Below are 21,417 nucleotides of genomic sequence, written 5' to 3'. Positions count from 1 at the left end.
TCGGTTCCTTGTTTAGTATTCACCATGCTGTGATTGCGTTTCGCCCTGTCCTGTCGTGTTTTTGCTGTGATTGTGTATCGCCCTGTCCTGTCGTGTTTTTGCCTTCATCAGATGCTGCGTGTGAGCAGGTGTCTCTGTCTACTACGGCCTGCGCCTACCCGAAGCGACCTGCAGTCTGTGGCCGCTTCTCCAGTTATTCCCCTCTACAGACTAGAGGATTTCTGTTATTCCCTGTTTGGACTTAAATAAACTCTGTTTCTGTTAAGTCGCTTTTGGGTCCTCTTTCACCTGCATGACAGAAGGAACCGACCAAGGAATGGACCCAGCGACTTCAGACGCTCGTTACACTGCCGTCGAGATCCAAGGAGCCATGCTCGGCAGACACGAGCAGGAATTGTCTGCTGCTCGCCATGCCGTGGAGAACCTGGCCGCTCAGGTTTCCGACCTCTCTGGACAGTTCCAGAGTCTACGTCTCGTGCCACCTGTTACTTCCTGGCCTGCCGAGCCTCCAGAACCTAGGGTTAATAACCCACCTTGCTACTCCGGCAGCCCACTGAGTGCCGCTCCTTTCTCACGCAGTGTGAGATTGTGTTCTCTCTCCAACCCAACACATACTCTAGAGAGAGAGCTCGGGTTGCTTACGTCATTTCACTCCTTACTGGCCGGGCTCGAGAATGGGGCACAGCTATCTGGGAGGCAAGGGCTGATTGCTCTAACAAGTTCCAGAACTTTAAAGAGGAGATGATTCGGGTTTTTGACCGTTCAGTTTTTGGTAGGGAGGCTTCTAGGGCCCTGGCTTCCTTATGCCAAGGTGAACGGTCCATAACGGATTATTCTATTGAGTTTCGCACTCTTGCTGCCTCTAGTGAGTGGAACGAGCCGGCGCTGCTCGCTCGTTTTCTGGAGGGACTCCACGCAGTGGTTAAGGATGAGATTCTCTCCCGGGAGGTTCCTTCAGATGTGGACTCATTGATTGCTCTCGCCATCCGCATAGAACGACGGGTAGATCTTCGTCACCGGGCTCGTGGAAGAGAGCTCGCATCAACGGTGTTTCCCTGCTCCGCATCGCAACCATCTCCCTCCTCTGGCTCAGAGTCTGAGCCCATGCAGCTGGGAGGGATTCGCATCTCGACTAAGGAGAGGGAACGGAGGATCACCAACCGCCTGTGCCTCTATTGCGGAGTTGCTGGACATTTTGTTAATTCATGTCCAGTAAAAGCCAGAGCTCATCTGTAAGCGGAGGGCTACAGGTGAGCGCAACTACTCAAGTCTCTCCATCAAAATCCTGTACTACTTTGTCGGTCCATCTACGCTGGACCGGTTCGGGTGCTACATGTAGTGCCTTGATAGACTCTGGGGCTGAGGGTTGTTTCATGGACGAAGCATGGGTTCGGAAACATGACATTCCTTTCAGAGAGTTAGATAAGCCTACGCCCATGTTCGCCTTAGATGGTAGTCATCTTCCCAGTATCAGATTTGAGACACTACCTTTAAACCTCACAGTATCTGGTAACCACAGTGAGACTATTTCTTTTTTGATTTTTCGTTCACCGTTTACACCTGTTGTTTTGGGTCATCCCTGGCTAGTATGTCATAATCCTTCTATTAATTGGTCTAGTAATTCTATCCTATCCTGGAACGTTTCTTGTCATGTGAAGTGTTTAATGTCTGCCATCCCTCCCGTTTCTTCTGTCCCTACTTCTCAGGAGGAACCTGGCGATTTGACAGGAGTGCCGGAGGAATATCATGATCTGCGCACGGTCTTCAGTCGGTCCCGAGCCAACTCCCTTCCTCCTCACCGGTCGTATGATTGTAGTATTGATCTCCTTCCGGGGACCACTCCTCCTCGAGGTAGACTATACTCTCTGTCGGCTCCCGAACGTAAGGCTCTCGAGGATTATTTGTCTGTGTCTCTTGACGCCGGTACCATAGTGCCTTCTTCTTCTCCGGCCGGGGCGGGGTTCTTTTTGTTAAGAAGAAGGACGGTACTCTGCGCCCTGCGTGGATTATCGAGGGCTGAATGACATAACGGTTAAGAATCGTTATCCGCTTCCCCTTATGTCATCAGCCTTCGAGATTCTGCAGGGAGCCAGGTGCTTTACTAAGTTGGACCTTCGTAACGCTTACCATCTCGTGCGCATCAGAGAGGGGGACGAGTGGAAAACGGCGTTTAACACTCCGTTAGGCATTTTGAGTACCGGGTTCTGCCGTTCGGTCTCGCCAATGCGCCAGCTGTTTTTCAGGCATTAGTTAATGATGTTCTGAGAGACATGCTGAACATTTTTGTTTTTGTCTATCTTGACGATATCCTGATTTTTTCTCCGTCACTCGAGATTCATGTTCAGCACGTTCGACGTGTTCTACAGCGCCTTTTAGAGAATTGTCTCTACGTAAAGGCTGAGAAGTGCTCTTTTCATGTCTCCTCCGTTACTTTTCTCGGTTCCGTTATTTCCGCTGAAGGCATTCAGATGGATTCCGCTAAGGTCCAAGCTGTCAGTGATTGGCCCGTTCCAAGGTCACGTGTCGAGTTGCAGCGCTTTTTAGGTTTCGCTAATTTCTATCGGCGTTTCATTCGTAATTTCGGTCAAGTTGCTGCCCCTCTCACAGCTCTTACTTCTGTCAAGACGTGTTTTAAGTGGTCCGGTTCCGCCCAGGGAGCTTTTGATCTTCTAAAAGAACGTTTTACGTCCGCTCCTATCCTCGTTACTCCTGACGTCACTAGACAATTCATTGTCGAGGTTGACGCTTCAGAGGTAGGCGTGGGAGCCATTCTATCCCAGCGCTTCCAGTCTGACGATAAGGTTCATCCTTGCGCTTATTTTCTCATCGCCTGTCGCCATCTGAGCGCAACTATGATGTGGGTAACCGTGAACTGCTCGCCATCCGCTTAGCCCTAGGCGAATGGCGACAGTGGTTGGAGGGGGCGACCGTTCCTTTGTCGTTTGGACAGACCATAAGAACCTTGAGTACATCCGTTCTGCCAAACGACTTAATGCCCGTCAAGCTCGTTGGGCGTTGTTTTTCGCTCGTTTCGAGTTTGTGATTTCTTACCGTCCGGGTAGCAAGAACACCAAGCCTGATGCCTTATCCCGTCTGTTTAGTTCTTCTGTGGCTTCTACTGATCCCGAGGGGATTCTTCCTTATGGGCGTGTTGTCGGGTTAACAGTCTGGGGAATTGAAAGACAGGTTAAGCAAGCACTCACGCACACTGCGTCGCCGCGCTTGTCCTAGTAACCTCCTTTTCGTTCCTGTTTCCACTGTCTGGCTGTTCTTCAGTGGGCTCACTCTGCCAAGTTAGCTGGTCATCCCGGTGTTCGAGGCACTCTTGCGTCTATTCGCCAGCGCTTTTGGTGGCCGACTCAGGAGCGTGACACGCGCCGTTTCGTGGCTGCTTGTTCGGACTGCGCGCAGACTAAGTCGGGTAACTCTCCTCCTGCCGGTCGTCTCAGACCGCTCCCCATTCCTTCTCGACCATGGTCTCACATTGCCTTAGACTTCATTACCGGTCTGCCTTTGTCTGCGGGGAAGACTGTGATTCTGACGGTTGTCGATAGGTTCTCTAAGGCGGCACATTTCATTCCCCTCGCTAAACTTCCTTCCGCTAAGGAGACGGCACAAATCATTATTGAGAATGTATTCAGAATTCATGGCCTCCCGTTAGACGCCGTTTCAGACAGAGGCCCGCAATTCACGTCACAGTTTTGGAGGGAGTTCTGTCGTTTGATTGGTGCGTCCGTCAGTCTCTCTTCCGGGTTTCATCCCCAGTCTAACGGTCAAGCAGAGAGGGCCAATCAGACGATTGGTCGCATTCTCTACGCAGCCTTTCTTTCAGAAACCCTGCGTCTTGGGCAGAACAGCTCCCTGGGCAGAATACGCTCACAATTCGCTTCCTTCGTCTGCTACCGGGTTATCCCCGTTTCAGAGTAGTCTGGGTTACCAGCCTCCTCTGTTCTCATCCCAGCTTGCCGAGTCCAGCGTTCCCTCCGCTCAAGCGTTTGTCCAACGTTGTGAGCGCACCTGGAGGAGGGTGAGGTCTGCACTTTGCCGTTACAGGGCACAGACGGTGAGAGCCGCCAATAAACGCAGGATTAAGAGTCCAAGGTATTGTTGCGGCCAGAGAGTGTGGCTTTCCACTCGCAACCTTCCTCTTACGACAGCTTCTCGTAAGTTGACTCCGCGGTTCATTGGTCCGTTCCGTGTCTCCCAGGTCGTCAATCCTGTCGCTGTGCGACTGCTTCTTCCGCGACATCTTCGTCGCGTCCATCCTGTCTTCCATGTCTCCTGTGTTAAGCCCTTTCTTCGCACCCCCGTTCGTCTTCCCTCCCCCCTCCCGTCCTTGTCGAGAGCGCACCTATTTACAAGGTACATAAGATCATGGACATGCGTTCTCGGGGACGGGGTCACCAATACTTAGTGGATTGGGAGGGTTACGGTCCTGAGGAGAGGAGTTGGGTTCCGTCTCGGGACGTGCTGGACCGTTCACTCATCGATGATTTCCTCCGTTGCCGCCAGGATTCCTCCTCGAGTGCGCCAGGAGGCGCTCGGTGAGTGGGGGTACTGTCATGTTTGTCATTTATTATCATGTCTTGTCCCTGTGCTCCCCATTCTATTCGTTTCCCTCTGCTGGTCTTATTTGGTTCTTTCCCTCCTTCTATCCCTCTCTCTCCCCTCCCTCTCTCACTCTCTCGCTCTCTCTTCTCTCTATCGTTCCGTTCCTGCTCCCAGCTGTTCCTATTCCCCTAATCATCATTTAGTCTTCCCACACCTGTTCCCGATCCTTTCCCCTGATTAGAGTCCCTATTTATTCCTTTGTGTTCCGTTCCTGTCCCGTCGGTTCCTTGTTTAGTATTCACCATGCTGTGATTGCGTTTCGCCCTGTCCCTGTCGTGTTTTTGCTGTGATTGTGTATCGCCCTGTCCTGTCGTGTTTTTTGCCTTCATCAGATGCTGCGTGTGAGCAGGTGTCTCTGTCTACTACGGCCTGCGCCTACCCGAAGCGACCTGCAGTCTGTGGCCGCTTCTCCAGTTATTCCCCTCTACAGACTAGAGGATTTCTGTTATTCCCTGTTTGGACTTAAATAAACTCTGTTTCTGTTAAGTCGCTTTTGGGTCCTCTTTCACCTGCATGACACTATCTGCCCTTTAACACTTCTATCTGCCTTTTAACACTTCTATCTGCCCTTTAACACTTCTATCTGCCCTTTAACACTTCTATCTGCCCTTTAACACTTCTATCTGAGTCCGTGGAATAAACCGGGGTGCGGGCGGCAGGAGTGGTGAGAGCGTGTGTGGAGTGAGCGTGGAGAGAGGGAACGGCTCAGGTGAGAGATTTGTGTACGTGGGAGAAACGGATGTATCTATTTGGATATTGAAATCGGGGCATTATCAAGGGCCATCAAATGGGACAGGCAATAGTTACATGTGCCGTTTGGGAAGATGAACTGTAAACGATATCTGAAAAAGACACGCTAGAATGATAAGTGTCGGATGAAGGTCAGGGGGGTCTACACACTGCGAACAATTTGGACTAAGTATGCATTGAGATATCTTTCATTATCAGGCCACTCGTGACAGGAAAACGGGGACAAAGGGGGGCTGTAATGAGAAGAGTTATTACTGGCAATAAAAGGTTTCCGTTTATAAATGTACATTCTAACCGGGATGATGTCTGCTAAATTGAGAAGCTGGAATTCGAGTCCTCGACTCAAAGTAAGCACTTAAGGACTGAATTTGGGTTGGATAACTTATAAGATGTTTTAGTTATGATTTGGATACAGGGAGAGACAGTTGCTATAGAACGGTGAGGGGTGGGGGCGCTGCTCGAAATGATTAGGGAGGCTCCAGAAACCTTATCGCTAAGTGTCTTCCGACGGGGAGGTTGTTTGTTAGAAAACTCACTGGATGACGGTCAAACATGAAGGTTTTTTTTTGTTCTCTTTTTTTGTTTTACCATGTCATCGGGCATTTTAATGTTAAATAGCATCGATACATGAAGATGGATGGATGATACGGTACAACTAATTGCATACAAGGCATACAGTGATTTGCGATAACACCCAATGATGTAAATAAAGGAGAGGGCATGGAGACCAGCGTAACATGGGCATAGGACTTAACGAATGGACGGTTCCCCAGTTATAGTTGCATCCAGGGCGGTGTGGAGTTATTAAACATGGGCATAGGACTTAACGAGTGGCCGGTTCCCCAGTTATAGTTGCATCCAGGGTGGTGTGGAGTTATTGAACATGGGCATAGGACTTAACGAATGGATGGTTCCCCAGTTATAGTTGCATCCAGGGTGGTGTGGAGTTATTAAACATGGGCATAGGACTTAACGAATGGACGGTTCCCCAGTTATAGTTGCATCCAGGGTGGTGTGGAGTTATTAAACATGGGCATAGGACTTAACGAGTGGCCGGTTCCCCAGTTATAGTTGCATCCAGGGTGGTGTGGAGTTATTAAACATGGGCATAGGACTTAACGAATGGACGGTTCCCCAGATATAGTTGCATCCAGGGTGGTGTGGAGTTATTAAACATGGGCATAGGACTTAACGAGTGGCCGGTTCCCCAGTTAGAGTTGCATCCAGGGTGGTGTGGAGTTATTAAACATGGGCATAGGACTTAACGAATGGACGGTTCCCCAGTTATAGTTGCATCCAGGGTGGTGTGGAGTTATTAAACATGGGCATAGGACTTAACGAATGGACGGTTCCCCAGTTATAGTTGCATCCAGGGCGGTGTGGAGTTATTAAACATGGGCATAGGACTTAACGAGTGGACGGTTCCCCAGTTATAGTTGCATCCAGGGTGGTGTGGAGTTATTAAACATGGGCATAGGACTTAACGAATGGACGGTTCCCCAGTTATAGTTGCATCCAGGGTGGTGTGGAGTTATTAAACATGGGCATAGGACTTAACGAATGGCCGGTTCCCCAGTTATAGTTGCATCCAGGGCGGTGTGGAGTTATTAAACATGTACCTTAGTTTCTCTTTTCTTTTTCGAGTCAATGTGTTTTTTAGGTTTGGTGGAACATGAGGGTGATCATTGTTCCAGAGGAGGGAATGACGTATATTGACTAACTGAGTTGAGAATGTTTTAGTATGTTTAGAACTGTGGAAGTACATTAGAGTAGTTACTAGTTAGTGTGTTATGGGTTAGGTGGAATGATATATGTGCAAATGAGGTCTGTGTTTGAGACAGCATGTTTACCTAGGGCTGTTAAGTGGGATGGAATGTGACTGCAGTGGAGATCTGTGGGGGCTCATAAATTAAGGTCATGGTGAGAGTAGAAGAGATAGTGGTGGCATTTCAGACACTTCAGACAGCTCCTATAAACATCATAGTTGGGTTTCAGACACTATGGTAAACTTTCAACAAACCTGTGACTCAAGAGTTTTGTTCGGTTGGATATTCTTCCAACTCATTAATCTCTTCCCCAATTCATAACAGCCGGCGAACATTTGACAGATTACATGCAGTAGTTATTCTCACGACAGTCTCTGTAGAGACCGTAATTGAAGGAGACTATAGTCATGGGCCATGTTAGTAGTAGCAGGGGTTACTTTAGTAGCCTTGTTGGGATATCAGTTCACGAGGACTCCTGTCATATGGCTTGGTAACTGGTAACTGGTAACTGGTAACTGGTAGCTGGTAACTGGTAACTGGTAACTGGTAACTGGTAACTGGGAGACCGATGGGAGTACAGGGGATGCGGTTTCTCTAATGTCACAAATTAGCGATCTTGCCATAAGAGGAGAGTCTATGTTTTTCAGGAAATGACCCATGTGTTGCAGTGTGTATATCCTCAGGTGGAAGCAGAGATATAACCAAGAGCACGGGCTGAATTCTGGAGATTGAGTGTACATCAGGAGACACCAGGTTAGGGTGTTGGAAAAGTATTGGTTTGAGAGACACACTATTCCGAACAGTACCTGCAGCGGTAAAGATCGTCATGTCTCTCCTTGTGTGTGTGGGGGGGGGGACATAGTTTTCACGTGAAGTGAGGTCCAGCTGAATAATGGGTGAGTGAAGTCACCATGACACAGGAAGCGGAGCGAGAGAGAGACTAGATTCCACTGTAGACATACATGCAGATGGTTTGGGTCTGGGAGCTCCTATAAACATCATAGTTGGGTTGGGTCTGGGAGCTACTTTAACATCATAGTTGGGTTGGGTCTGGGAGCTACTTTAACATCATAGTTGGGTTGGGTCTGGGAGCTACTTTAACATCATAGTTGGGTTGGGTCTGGGAGCTACTTTAACATCATAGTTGGGTTGGGTCTGGGAGCTACTTTAACATCATAGTTGGGTTGGGTCTGGGAGCTACTTTAACATCATAGTTGGGTTGGGTCTGGGAGCTACTTTAACATCATAGTTGGGTTGGTCTGGGAGCTACTTTAACATCATAGTTGGGTTGGGTCTGGGAGCTACTTTAACATCATAGTTGGGTTGGGTCTGGGAGCTACTTTAACATCATAGTTGGGTTGGTCTGGGAGCTACTTTAACATCATAGTTGGGTTGGTCTGGGAGCTACTTTAACATCATAGTTGGGTTGGTCTGGGAGCTACTTTAACATCATAGTTGGGTTGGTCTGGGAGCTACTTTAACATCATAGTTGGGTTGGGTCTGGGAGCTCCTATAAACATCATAGTTGGGTTGGTCTGGGAACTACTTTGACATAGTTGGGTTGGGTCTGGGAGCTACTTTAACATCATAGTTGGGTTGGTCTGGGAGCTCCTATAAACATCATAGATGGGTTGGTGTTAGCTGCTTTATTGGTTAATGCATCATATGATAGAGGATAGAGGGGTAATTCTACTCTAAACAACATTTTGAAAGCATTGACGTGAAAGCATATACAGTGCTGGGTTACCTCAAGAGGATGGAGGGTTGATTAGGGATACGCACTTGCCTATCAGGTGACTTGCCTATCAGGTGACTTGCCTATCAGGTGACTTGCCTATCAGGTGACTTGCCTATCATGTGACTTGCCTATCATGTGACTTGCCTATCAGGTGACTTGCCTATCATGTGACTTGCCTATCATGTGACTTGCCTATCAGGTGACTTGCCTATCATGTGACTTGCCTATCAGGTGACTTGCCTATCATGTGACTTGCCTATCAGGTGACTTGCCTATCATGTGACTTGCCTATCAGGTGACTTGCCTATCATGTGACTTGCCTATCATGTGACTTGCCTATCATGTGACTTGCCTATCATGTGACTTGCCTATCATGTGACTTGCCTATCAGGTGCCATGCCTATCATGTGACTTGCCTATCATGTGACTTGCCTATCAGGTGCCGTGCCTATCATGTGACTTGCCTATCATGTGACTTGCCTATCATGTGACTTGCCTATCATGTGACTTGCCTATCATGTGACTTGCCTATCATGTGCCGTGCCTATCATGTGACTTGCCTATCATGTGCCGTGCCTATCATGTGACTTGCCTATCATGTGACTTGCCTATCAGGTGCCGTGCCTATCATGTGACTTGCCTATCAGGTGCCGTGCCTATCATGTGACTTGCCTATCATGTGCCGTGCCTATCATGTGACTTGCCTATCATGTGACTTGCCTATCAGGTGCCGTGCCTATCATGTGACTTGCCTATCATGTGACTTGCCTATCATGTGACTTGCCTATCAGGTGCCGTGCCTATCATGTGACTTGCCTATCAGGTGCCGTGCCTATCATGTGACTTGCCTATCAGGTGCCGTGCCTATCATGTGGCAAAGGAGGAGATGGGGAACAAAGTGAAAATGACCTGACTTGGGAACACCTCTTTGAACCTGGGGCCGAAAGGGGAAGACTGGGCGAAAGCACGAGGAGGCTTTTTAGGGCTTTCATTTTTGTGGAATCCAGCAGAAAAGTATCCTGGAGGCATAGAGTCAAGGTGAAGAGAGAGTGGGAATTGTCATGGTTTCAAACTTTGTTTTTAGATGCATATATAATTATGCATAGCTTATCAGATTATTAATACTGTTATGTGTTGTGTGTCTAATGCCATCACTCTCTCAGGAACCAGCAGGAGAAATTGGAGAATCTAAAAGCTGACATGGAACAAGCCAGCAGATTCAGCTGGAATGGCATTGTGTTGTGTGATGAGAGATGGAAATAAAATAGTGTATGGTGTGATCATAGAACAGAGACGTCTCTTTAGTTTGTAAACCTCACGGTGGTAAATGTTTTGTTATCATTGTTCGTTCATTTATAATCATGTTTTACAGTTGTTGTCGGAAGTTTACATACACCTTAGCCAAATACAGTTTTTTCACAATTCCTGACATTTAATCCTAGTAAAAATTCCCTGTTTTAGGTCAGTTAGGATCATCACTTTATTTTAAGAATGTGAAATCTCAGAATAATAGTAGAGAGAATGATTAAACTTTTATTTCTTTCATCAAATTCCCAGTGGGTCAGAAGTTTACATACACTTAATTATTATTTGGTATCATTGCCTTTAAATTGTTCAACTTGGGTCAAACGTTTCAGGTAGCCTCCACAAGCTTTCCACAGTAAGTTGAGTGAATTTTGGCCCATTCCTCCTGACAGAGCTGGTGTAACTGAGTCAGGTTTGTAGGCCTCCTTGCTCGCACATGCTTTTTCAGTTCAGCCCACAAATGTCCTATAGGATTGAGGTCAGGGCTTTGTGATGGCAACTCCAATACCTTGACTTGGTTGTCCTTAAGCCATTTTGCCACAACTTTGGAAGTATGCTTGCGGTCATTGTTAATTTGGAAGACCCATTTGCGACCAAGCTTTAACTTCCTGACTGATGTCTTGAGATATTGCTTTAACATACCCACATCATTTCCCTACCTCATGATGCCATCTATTTTGTGAAGTGCACCAGTCCCTCCTGCAGCAAAGCACCCCCACAACATAATGCTGCCACCCCCGTGCTTCACGGTTGGGATGGTGTTCTCCTGCTTGGAAGCCTCACCCTTTTTCCTCCAAACATAACGATGGTCATTATGGCCAAACAGTTCTATTTTAGTTTCATCAGACCAGAGGACATTTCTCCAAAAAGTACAATCTTTGTCCCCATGTGCAGTTGCAAACCGCAGTCGAGCTTTTTAATGGTGGTTTTGGAGCAGTGGCTTCTTCCTTGCTGAGCGGCCTTTCAGGTCATGTCGATATAGTTACTAGTTTTACTGTGGATATAGATACTTTTGTCCCTGTTTCCTCCAGCATCATCGCAAGGTACTTTGCTGTTGTTCTGGGATAGATTTGCACTTTTCGCACCAAAGTACGTTCATCTCTTGGAGACAGAAGGCATCTCGTTCCTTAGTGGTATGACGGCTGCGTGGTCCCATGGTGTTCATACGTGCGTACTATTGTTTGTACAGATGAACGTGGTACCTTCAGGCATTTGGAAATTGCTCCCAAGGATGAACCAGACTTGTGGAGGTCTACACTTTTTTTTCTGTGGTTTTGGCTGATTTCTTTTGATTTCCCCATGATGTCAAGCTTAGAGGCACTGAGTTTGAAGGTAGGATTCCCAGATGGCATGGATTATGGAGTCATTGTAAGTCTTACACTTAAGGCATGACTCTGCCGTTGTGCTGTAGAATTTCTGAGTTGAGTCTGTTGTATAATAAATTCTATACATTAGTTTATACTGGGTTAAGCTAGTTAATAACTCTCATTTCATTAGGTAGGCTCCAACTTCTCCTCCATCTTGTGCCAACATCAGTTCTTTTAAGTCTTGGTTCCAATAGTTTATATTATTTTCTAAGAGATTGTCAGTTGGATAAGCTCTCTGCAAAGTTTGTATATATATATCACATGAGCATTCTTTTCTGACTCAAATAAGATTCCTCAAGGTTGCTCGGCCTTTTGTGATATGTCGATTTTACATTAAGTTACATGTATCAACACAAAAAATCTCTTTTTCATTCTGTAATGAAAATAAATGTATTTCCTGTTACCAATTCGCTCTAATAAAAAAAAGCACTGGACTTTTACCAACGGAGCCACATCAACCAACTAATATTGCAACACAAAGTATCCCTGTAGAATGGTCAGGGCATTCTTTAACGAACAGACAACACAAGGTATACTCTGACTGTGGAGAAATTGGACCTACTTCTCGTGGTGGTACTCCTTGTCCACACAGGGTCCGTATCTGAACGCGTAGACAAAGCGGGGGATGTAGTCGGAGGTGATGGCGATGACGAAGGCGTTGGTGATGACAGCCAGCACGCCGATCCCCTCCAGGATACCGTACCAGATACCTGAAGGAAACACAGGAGCGCATTACGCGAAATGCTTTTAATCTCAATATACTTCTACTCTCTCTCTATCTTTACCAGTAATCTAAAAGCTACCATGGGGGAGGAAGTGTTCAATTCTCAACTAACAACAGATACTTTATATCTCCGTCGATCTCACACGATCTTGGTAAAATCCCTGCCTCCAATTCCACCTCAGGACAGTTTCCCCATCTGATTAGCATTGTGTAATAAACTTAACATATGGAAGAAATAACTGACCTGTATCTGTGTCTGTATTACTGACCTGTATCTGTGTCTGTATTACTGACCTGTATCTGTGTCTGTATTACTGACCTGTATCTGTGTCTGTATTACTGACCTGTATCTGTGGCTGTATTTCTGACCTGTATCTGTGGCTGTATTTCTGACCAATGTCTGTGGCTGTATTTCTGACCAATGTCTGTGTCTGTATTACTGACCAATGTCTGTGTCTGTATTACTGACCAATGTCTGTGTCTGTATTACTGACCAATGTCTGTGGCTGTATTACTGACCAATGTCTGTGTCTGTATTACTGACCAATGTCTGTGTCTGTATTACTGACCAATGTCTGTGGCTGTATTACTGACCAATGTCTGTGTCTGTATTACTGACCAATGTCTGTGTCTGTATTACTGACCAATGTCTGTGTCTGTATTACTGACCAATGTCTGTGGCTGTATTACTGACCAATGTCTGTGTCTGTATTACTGACCAATGTCTGTGTCTGTATTACTGACCAATGTCTGTGGCTGTATTACTGACCAATGTCTGTGGCTGTATTACTGACCAATGTCTGTGGCTGTATTACTGACAAATGTCTGTGGCTGTATTACTGACCAATGTCTGTGTCTGTATTACTGACCAATGTCTGTGTCTGTATTACTGACCAATGTCTGTGTCTGTATTACTGACCTATGTCTGTGTCTGTATTACTGACCTATGTCTGTGGCTCTGGCAGGCATGGGTCTCCTCCACTGGGTGACAAACTTGTAGGCGTCCAGTCGTATCTCGATGATGTTGTTGAGCAGAGCCAGTAGAGGAGCCAATGGGAATGCAGCCACAAAGATCGTGGTGAAACCAAACTGGAGAACTGAGAAGAAGATGAGCAGGAGGAAGTAGAAGCAGAAGAAACAGAAAATACATGGTTATAATGGTGGGTTTGAACCTCCTGTGGTTGACCTCAGTATTGGTATTTATATTTATTATGGATCCTCATTAGCTGCTGCCAAGGCAGCTACTATTTACTGGGTCCTGGGGAATTCCTGATTCTACCTGGATTTTGTTTGAGAGGCTTCCATTAAAGAACACCCCTCTGTGTTCTGTTAGACAAGTAACTCTTTATCCACAATATAGCAGGGGGTGTAAAGCCATAACATATACGTTTTTCCAGAAGCAGACTATGATCGATAATGTCAAAATCTGCACCGAAGTCTAACAAAACAGCTCCCACAATCTTTTTTTATCAACAATTTTATCTCAGCCAATCATCAGTCATTTGTGTAAGTGCTGTGCTTGTTGAGGGTCCTTCCCTAAAAGCGTGCTGAAAGTTTGTTGTCTTTTTGTTTACTGTAAAATACCATTGTATCTGGTCAAACACATTTTTTTTCCAAAAGTTTACTAAGGGTTGGTAACAGGCTGATTGGTCAGATATTTGTATTTGTATTTTGTATTTACAGTTTTTAACAATCACTTTGGCACTAATTTCAGAACCGTGTGTTCATTTTTCAAACCTCTAGACAAAACTCAAAACGGTCATCACTTGTAACACAGGCTGTCCAATGTTCAAAACATTGCATTGTGCATTCATGTCTTTAAAGAAACCTTGCACTTGCAGAATCATTGATTCAAATAACTCATTTATCATGAAATACCATAGGAACATTCATTTAGATCACCCACACACAAGATACCAATAGTTTCACTGTGTCGTTGTTCGTACAATCATTAAATATTGTAGTAGAAAATATGTGATACGTGTTTCATTATGCTACTACACGTAAATACATCACTGTAAAAGGACTAGTAGAGAGAATACTACAGACACAGTGGAATCATTGAAAAAAAAAGAAATTTATTGATGAAATACAATAAAATCACAACATAGGTTTCTGTGAATCAAAGCAAAAATAATTAGCTATAAAAAAAACAGTTAAAGGTCAACTGCGGTGTTCCTCACCGGGCTTACTGTAAAACATCACTGCAGTGTTCCTCACCTGGCTTACTGTAAAACATCACTGCAGTGTTCCTCACTGGGCTTACTGTAAAACATTACTGCAGTGTTCCTCACCTGGCTTACTGTAAAACATCACTGCAGTGTTCCTCACATGGCTTAGTGTAAAACATCACTGCAGTGTTCCTCACCTGGCTTACTGAAAACATCACTGCAGTGTTCCTCACCTGGCTTACTGTAAAACATCACTTCAGTGTTCCTCAACTGGCTTACTGTAAAACATCACTTCGGTGTTCCTCACCTGGCTTACTGTAAAACATCACTGCAGTGTTCCTCACCTGGCTTACTGTAAAACATTACTGCAGTGTTCCTCACCTGGCTTACTGTAAAACATCACTGCAGTGTTCCTCACCTGGCTTACTGTAAAACATCACTGCAGTGTTCCTCACCTGGCTTACTGTAAAACATCACTGCAGTGTTCCTCACCTGGCTTACTGTAAAACATCACTGCAGTGTTCCTCACCTGGCTTACTGTAAAACATCACTGCAGTGTTCCTCACCTGACTTACTGTAAAACATCACTGCAGTGTTCCTCACCTGGCTTACTGTAAAACATCACTGCAGTGTTCCTCACCTGGCTTACTGTAAACATCACTGCAGTGTTCCTCACCGGGCTTACTGTAAAACATTACTGCAGTGTTCCTCACCTGGCTTACTGTAAAACATCACTGCAGTGTTCCTCACCGGGCTTACTGTAAAACATCACTGCAGTGTTCCTCACCTGGCTTACTGTAAAACATCACTGCAGTGTTCCTCACCTGGCTTACTGTAAAACATCACTGCAGTGTTCCTCACCTGGCTTACTGTAAAACATCACTGCAGTGTTCCTCACCTGGCTTACTGTAAAACATCACTGCAGTGTTCCTCACCTGGCTTACTGTAAAACATCACTGCAGTGTTCCTCACCTGGCTTACTGTAAAAAGCCAAACAAAAGATTGATTACTGTACTTCTATATCTCCATCAACCCTGTCTTGTGGATTTGGCCACAGGTTCTCATCCACATCACAATGGATGTTTTCATTAGCCAAACATCTTGGGAAGAATCTTCGGCGAATCCAGACCTGACACTGGTCTGCCGTGATGTCATTGCATGCGTCATCCATGGCCCGGAGAAGGGTGGCTTGTTCGTGAGGGCGCCTATCATATACCTTCCACCTCCATGTGGAGAAAAATTCCTCAATCGGGTTAAGGAAAGGAGAGTATGGGGGTAAGTACAGGGTGGTAAATTGGCGGTTGGGCCTGAAACCATGCTTGCACCATTCTGAGCATGGTGGAACCTGACATTATCCCACACAATGACATAGGTCACGCCATCAGCTCTACAGACCTGATTTAGCTCATCAAGGATGGTTACATTTGAACAGCGAATCATGTGGCTGCCTGCAACTCAATATATAGAGTATAGAGAGTAGAGAGCTTTAGATGTTGTTCGACCAAACATTAGAACGGGCAAGATGCTTAACCTAAGCAACTTTGACCGTGGTATGATTGTTGATGCCACACATGGTGATTCCAGCATCTCAGAAACAGCTGCCTTCCTGGGATTTTTATGCACTACAGTCTCTAGAGTTCACAGAGAACGGTGCGATAAACAAAACACATTCAGTGAGCGGCAGTTCTGTGGGCAAAAACACCTTGTTAATGAGAGAGGTCAGAGGTCAGAAGAGAATGTCCAGACTCATTCAAGCTAACAGAAAGGCCACAAATGCTCAACAGCTGTTCAACAGCTGTTTAAAACTGAAAACATAGTCTGGGAAAAGTGGTACATGGGACCGTAGAAACAGTGTCTGATAAAGAATGATGATAAAATATTACATCCATAGATAATGTAGTCCAATTGGTTCATGTTCCACGGTAATTGGTGTCAATGGATCTCGTTATCCTGAAACTTTCATGATCTAAACATGGAATATTGTTTGTCAGTTTCCATAAAACTATACATTAAGAGTCATGCAACAGTTACTTATCATTTTGATCAGTTGTATCAATTGATAGTTAGATCATTGTAATGACATGAATAGACAGTCATTTCAGATGTAATGTGTGAATTGATAGTTAGATCATTGTAATGACATGAATAGACAGTCATTTCAGATGTAATGTGTGAATTGATAGTTAGATCATTGTAATGACATGAATAGACAGTCATCTCAGATGTAACGTGTGAATTGATAGTTAGATCATTGTAATGACATGAATAGACAGTCATCTCAGATGTAATGTGTGAATTGCATTTTGAAATGGTAATACCTTGATGTTAAGTTGTGCCATTTTGAACAGGTGATTTTAGCTCAATGAACAAATGATCTTAGCTTTATGTGTATTGATTCCAAGCAATTGGAAAATGTGTTATAGTATTGAAAATTTTTTGCATTTTGATCATTGGTTGTCAGTTTTGTGTCTAGAGTTTTGAAAAATGACATCAAGGTTCTGAAATTAGTGGCAAAGTGATTGTAAAAGACTGCATTCTGCATCCCCATAAACAGCAGCTAATCTTCCTGGTGTGCAGCTACAATACACCATTACAATGCATTCACAGATTTCACAACACACTGTGTTCCCTCAGGCCCCTACTTCACCACTATCACATATCTACAGTACTAAATCCATGTGTGTGTGTGTGTGTGTGTGTGTGTGTGTGTGTGTGTGTGTGTGTGTGTGTGTGTGTGTGTGTGTGTGTGTGTGTGTGTGTGATACACTGTGTGTGTGTGTGTGTGTGTGTGTGTGTGTGTGTGTGTGTGTGTGTGTCTGTGTCTGTGTCTGTGTCTGTGTCTGTGTCTCTGTGTCTGTGTCTGTGTCTGTGTGTGTGTCTGTGTCTGTGTCTGTGTCTGTGTCTGTGTCTGTGTGTGTGTGTGTGTGTGTGTGTCTGTGTCTGTGTCTGTGTCTGTGTCTGTGTCTGTGTGTGTCTGTGTCTGTGTCTGTGTCTGTGTCTGTGTCTGTGTCTGTGTCTGTGTGTGTGTGTGTGTGTGTGTGTGTGTGTGTGTGTCTGTGTGTGTGTGTGTGTGTGTCTGTGTGTGTCTGTGTGTCTGTGTGTGTCTGTGTGTGTGTGTGTGTGTCTGTGTGTGTGTGTGTCTGTGTGTGTGTGTGTGTGTCTGTGTGTCTGTGTGTGTGTGTGTGTCAGTGTGTGTGTGTGTGTCTGTGTCTGTGTCTGTGTCTGTGTCTGTGTGTGTGTGTGTGTGTGTGTGTGTGTGTGTGTGTGTGTGTGTGTGTGTGTGTGTGTGTGTGTGTGTGTGTGTGTGTGTGTGTGTGTGTGTGGTTTTTATCTGTTTTTTAATCTAATATTACTGATTTTAATGCTTGAGCCAGTAAAGGTGGCTTTACTATTCTTAGGTAGCGGAATGTCTTTTGCTTCCCTCCAAGCCTGGGGGCACACACTGAAATGGAAAAATGGAAAATAGGAGTTGCAATATCGTCCGCTATTATCCTCAGTAATTTTCCATTCAAGTTGTCAGACCCCGGTGGCCTGTTATTGTTGACAGACCTGTTATTGGTGGCCTGTTATTGTTGACAGACCTGTTATTGGTGGCCTGTTATTGTTGACAGACCCCGGTGGCCTGTTATTGTTGACAGACCTGTTATTGGTGGCCTGTTATTGTTGACAGACCTGTTATTGGTGGCCTGTTATTGTTGACAGACCTGTTATTGGTGGCCTGTTATTGTTGACAGACCCCGGTGGCCTGTTATTGTTGACAGACCTGTTATTGGTGGCCTGTTATTGTTGACAGACCCCGGTTTCCTGTTATTGTTGACAGACCTGTTATTGGTGGCCTGTTATTGTTGACAGACCTGTTATTGGTGGCCTGTTATTGTTGACAGACTGTTATTGGTGGCCTGTTATTGTTGACAGACCTGTTATTGGTGGCCTGTTATTGTTGACAGACCTGTTATTGGTGGCCCTGTTATTGTTGACAGACCTGTTATTGGTGGCCTGTTATTGTTGACAGACCCCGGTGGCCTGTTATTGTTGACAGACCTGTTATTGGTGGCCTGTTATTGTTGACAGACCTGTTATTGGTGGCCTGTTATTGTTGACAGACCTGTTATTGGTGGCCTGTTATTGTTGACAGACCCGGTGGCCTGTTATTGTTGACAGACCTGTTATTGGTGGCCTGTTATTGTTGACAGACCTGTTATTGGTGGCCTGTTATTGTTGACAGACCTGTTATTGGTGGCCTGTTATTGTTGACAGACCTGTTATTGGTGGCCTGTTATTGATGACAGACCTGCCTATTGGTGGCCTGTTATTGTTGACAGACCTGTTATTGGTGGCCTGTTATTGTTGACAGACCTGTTATTGGTGGCCTGTTATTGTTGACAGACCTGTTATTGGTGGCCTGTTATTGTTGACAGACCTGTTATTGGTGGCCTGTTATTGTTGACAGACCTGTTATTGGTGGCCTGTTATTGTTGACAGACCTGTTATTGGTGGCCTGTTATTGTTGACAGACCTGTTATTGGTGGCCTGTTATTGTTGACAGACCTGTTATTGGTGGCCTGTTATTGTTGACAGACCTGTTATTGGTGGCCTGTTATTGTTGACAGACCTGTTATTGGTGGCCTGTTATTGTTGACAGACCTGTTATTGGTGGCCTGTTATTGTTGACAGACCTGTTATTGGTGGCCTGTTATTGTTGACAGACCTGTTATTGGTTTCCTGTTATTGTTGACAGACCTGTTATTGGTTTCCTGTTATTGTTGTCAGACCCCGGTGGCCTGTTATTGTTGACAGACCTGTTATTGGTGGCCTGTTATTGTTGACAGACCTGTTATTGGTGGCCTGTTATTGTTGACAGACCCCGGTGGCCTGTTATTGTTGACAGACCTGTTATTGGTGGCCTGTTATTGTTGACAGACCCCGGTTTCTTGTTATTGCTGACAGACCTGTTATTGGTGGCCTGTTATTGTTGACAGACCCCGGTTTCCTGTTATTGTTGACAGACCTGTTATTGGTGGCCTGTTATTGTTGACAGACCTGTTATTGGTGGCCTGTTATTGCTGACAGACCTGTTATTGGTGGCCTGTTATTGTTGACAGACCTGTTATTGGTGGCCTGTTATTGTTGACAGACCTGTTATTGGTGGCCTGTTATTGTTGACAGACCTGTTATTGGTGGCCTGTTATTGTTGACAGATCTGTTATTGGTGGCCTGTTATTGCTGACAGGACCCCCGGTGGCCTGTTATTTTTGACAGACCTGTTATTGGTGGCCTGTTATTGTTGACAGATAACAACAACAAAAATGTACCTCTTCCACACTCACTCACGGAATTCAAAATTACAATGCTTGTTTTTCATAATTTGGTCAGATATACTTGGATGTGTAGTGTCAGCGTTTGTTGCTGGCATGTCATGTCTAAGTTTACTAATCTTGCCAAATCATTAAAGTAGTTGGCAATATACAGAGTCCATAGTGTACGCCTCAATGACATCGGAAGACTGCCTGAACATATTCCAGTCTGTGCTAGCAAAACAGTCCTGTAGTTTAGCATCTGCTTCATCTGACCACTTTTTTATTGACCGAGTCACTGGTGCTTCCTGTTTAGTTTTTGCTTGTAAGCAGGAAACAGGAGGATAGAGTTGTGGTCGGATATACCAATTGGAGGGCGAGGGAGAGCTTTGTACACGTCTCTGTGTGTGGAGTAAAAGTGGTCTGTAGATCTTTCCCTCTTGTTGCACATTTAACATGCTGATAGAAATTTGTTGAAATGGATTTAAGTTTCCTGTTTGCTTATGGCGGAATACAGCTCATTGAGTGCGGTCTTAGTGCCAGCATCGGTCTTCTCAGAAGGCAGCGCGAACTCCGCCTCTCTTTTTCTCCGTCTTCTCTTCACGGTGCACAATTGAGCAAGAGGACAAGTACATTAGAGTGTCGAGATTTGAGAAACAGACGCCTCACAAGTCCTCAACTGGTAGCTTCATTAAATAGTACCCACAAAACACCAGCCTCAATGTCAACTGTGAAGAGGCGACTTCGGGATGCTGGCTTTCTAGGGCAGAGTTCCTCTGTCCAGTGTCTGTGTTCTTTTGCCCGTCTTAATCTTTTCTTTCAAATGGCCAGTCTGAGTTATGGATTTTTCTTTGCAACTCTGCCTAGAAGGCCAGCATCCCAGAGTCGCCTCTTCACTGTTGACATTGAGACTGGACAGAGGAACTCTGCCTAGAAGGCCAGCATCCCGGAGTCGCCTCTTCACTGTTGACGTTGAGACTGGACAGAGGAACTCTGCCTAGAAGGCCAGCATCCCGGAGTCGCCTTCACTGCTGACGTTGAGACTGGACAGAGGAACTCTGCCTAGAAGGCCAGCATCCCGGAGTCGCCTCTTCACTGTTGACGTTGAGACTGGACAGAGGAACTCTGCCTAGAAGGCCAGCATCCCGGAGTCGCCTCTTCACTGTTGACGTTGAGACTGGACAGAGGAACTCTGCCTAGAAGGCCAGCATCCCGGAGTCGCCTCTTCACTGCTGACGTTGAGACTGGACAGAGGAACTCTGCCTAGAAGGCCAGCATCCCGGAGTCGCCTCTTCACTGCTGACGTTGAGACTGGACAGAGGAACTCTGCCTAGAAGGCCAGCATCCCGGAGTCGTCTCTTCACTGCTGACGTTGAGACTGGACAGAGGAACTCTGCCCAGAAGGCCAGCATCCCGGAGTCGCCTCTTCACTGCTGACGTTGAGACTGGACAGAGGAACTCTGCCTAGAAGGCCAGCATCCCGGAGTCGCCTCTTCACTGCTGACGTTGAGACTGGACAGAGGAACTCTGCCTAGAAGGCCAGCATCCCGGAGTCGCCTCTTCACTGTTGATGTTGAGACTGGTGTTTGAAGCTGCCAGTTGAGGACTTGTGAGGCGTCTGTTTCTCAAATCTCGACACTCTAATGTACTTGTCCTCTTGTTCATTTGTGCACCGGGGCCTCCCACTCCTC

The 21,417-nt window shown here is 45.7% G+C and overlaps 1 protein-coding gene across 1 annotated transcript in view; it reads right to left on the bottom strand.

Moving 5' to 3' along the window:
* Nucleotides 1-12,099: 12,099 nt before the first annotated feature.
* The window catches only part of LOC124028011 (anoctamin-3-like), a gene marked incomplete at its 3' end in the record, with an annotated part of 14,568 nt that continues 5,250 nt past the window's right edge, over nt 12,100-21,417 (bottom strand). The window contains exons 3-4 of the mRNA XM_046340169.1: nt 13,206-13,358; nt 12,100-12,247 (exon numbers count right to left, since the gene is read on the bottom strand). Coding sequence (XP_046196125.1) covers nt 12,100-12,247; nt 13,206-13,358 — 301 coding nt within the window. The remainder of the gene's footprint in view (nt 12,248-13,205; nt 13,359-21,417) is intronic.

This window comes from Oncorhynchus gorbuscha, unplaced genomic scaffold (assembly GCF_021184085.1).
Source record: "Oncorhynchus gorbuscha isolate QuinsamMale2020 ecotype Even-year unplaced genomic scaffold, OgorEven_v1.0 Un_scaffold_3623, whole genome shotgun sequence".
Classification (NCBI taxonomy): Eukaryota; Metazoa; Chordata; class Actinopteri; order Salmoniformes; family Salmonidae; genus Oncorhynchus; species Oncorhynchus gorbuscha.
The sequence above is the reverse complement of the archived record's forward strand: the minus strand, read 5'-3'. Positions and strand labels throughout refer to the sequence as shown.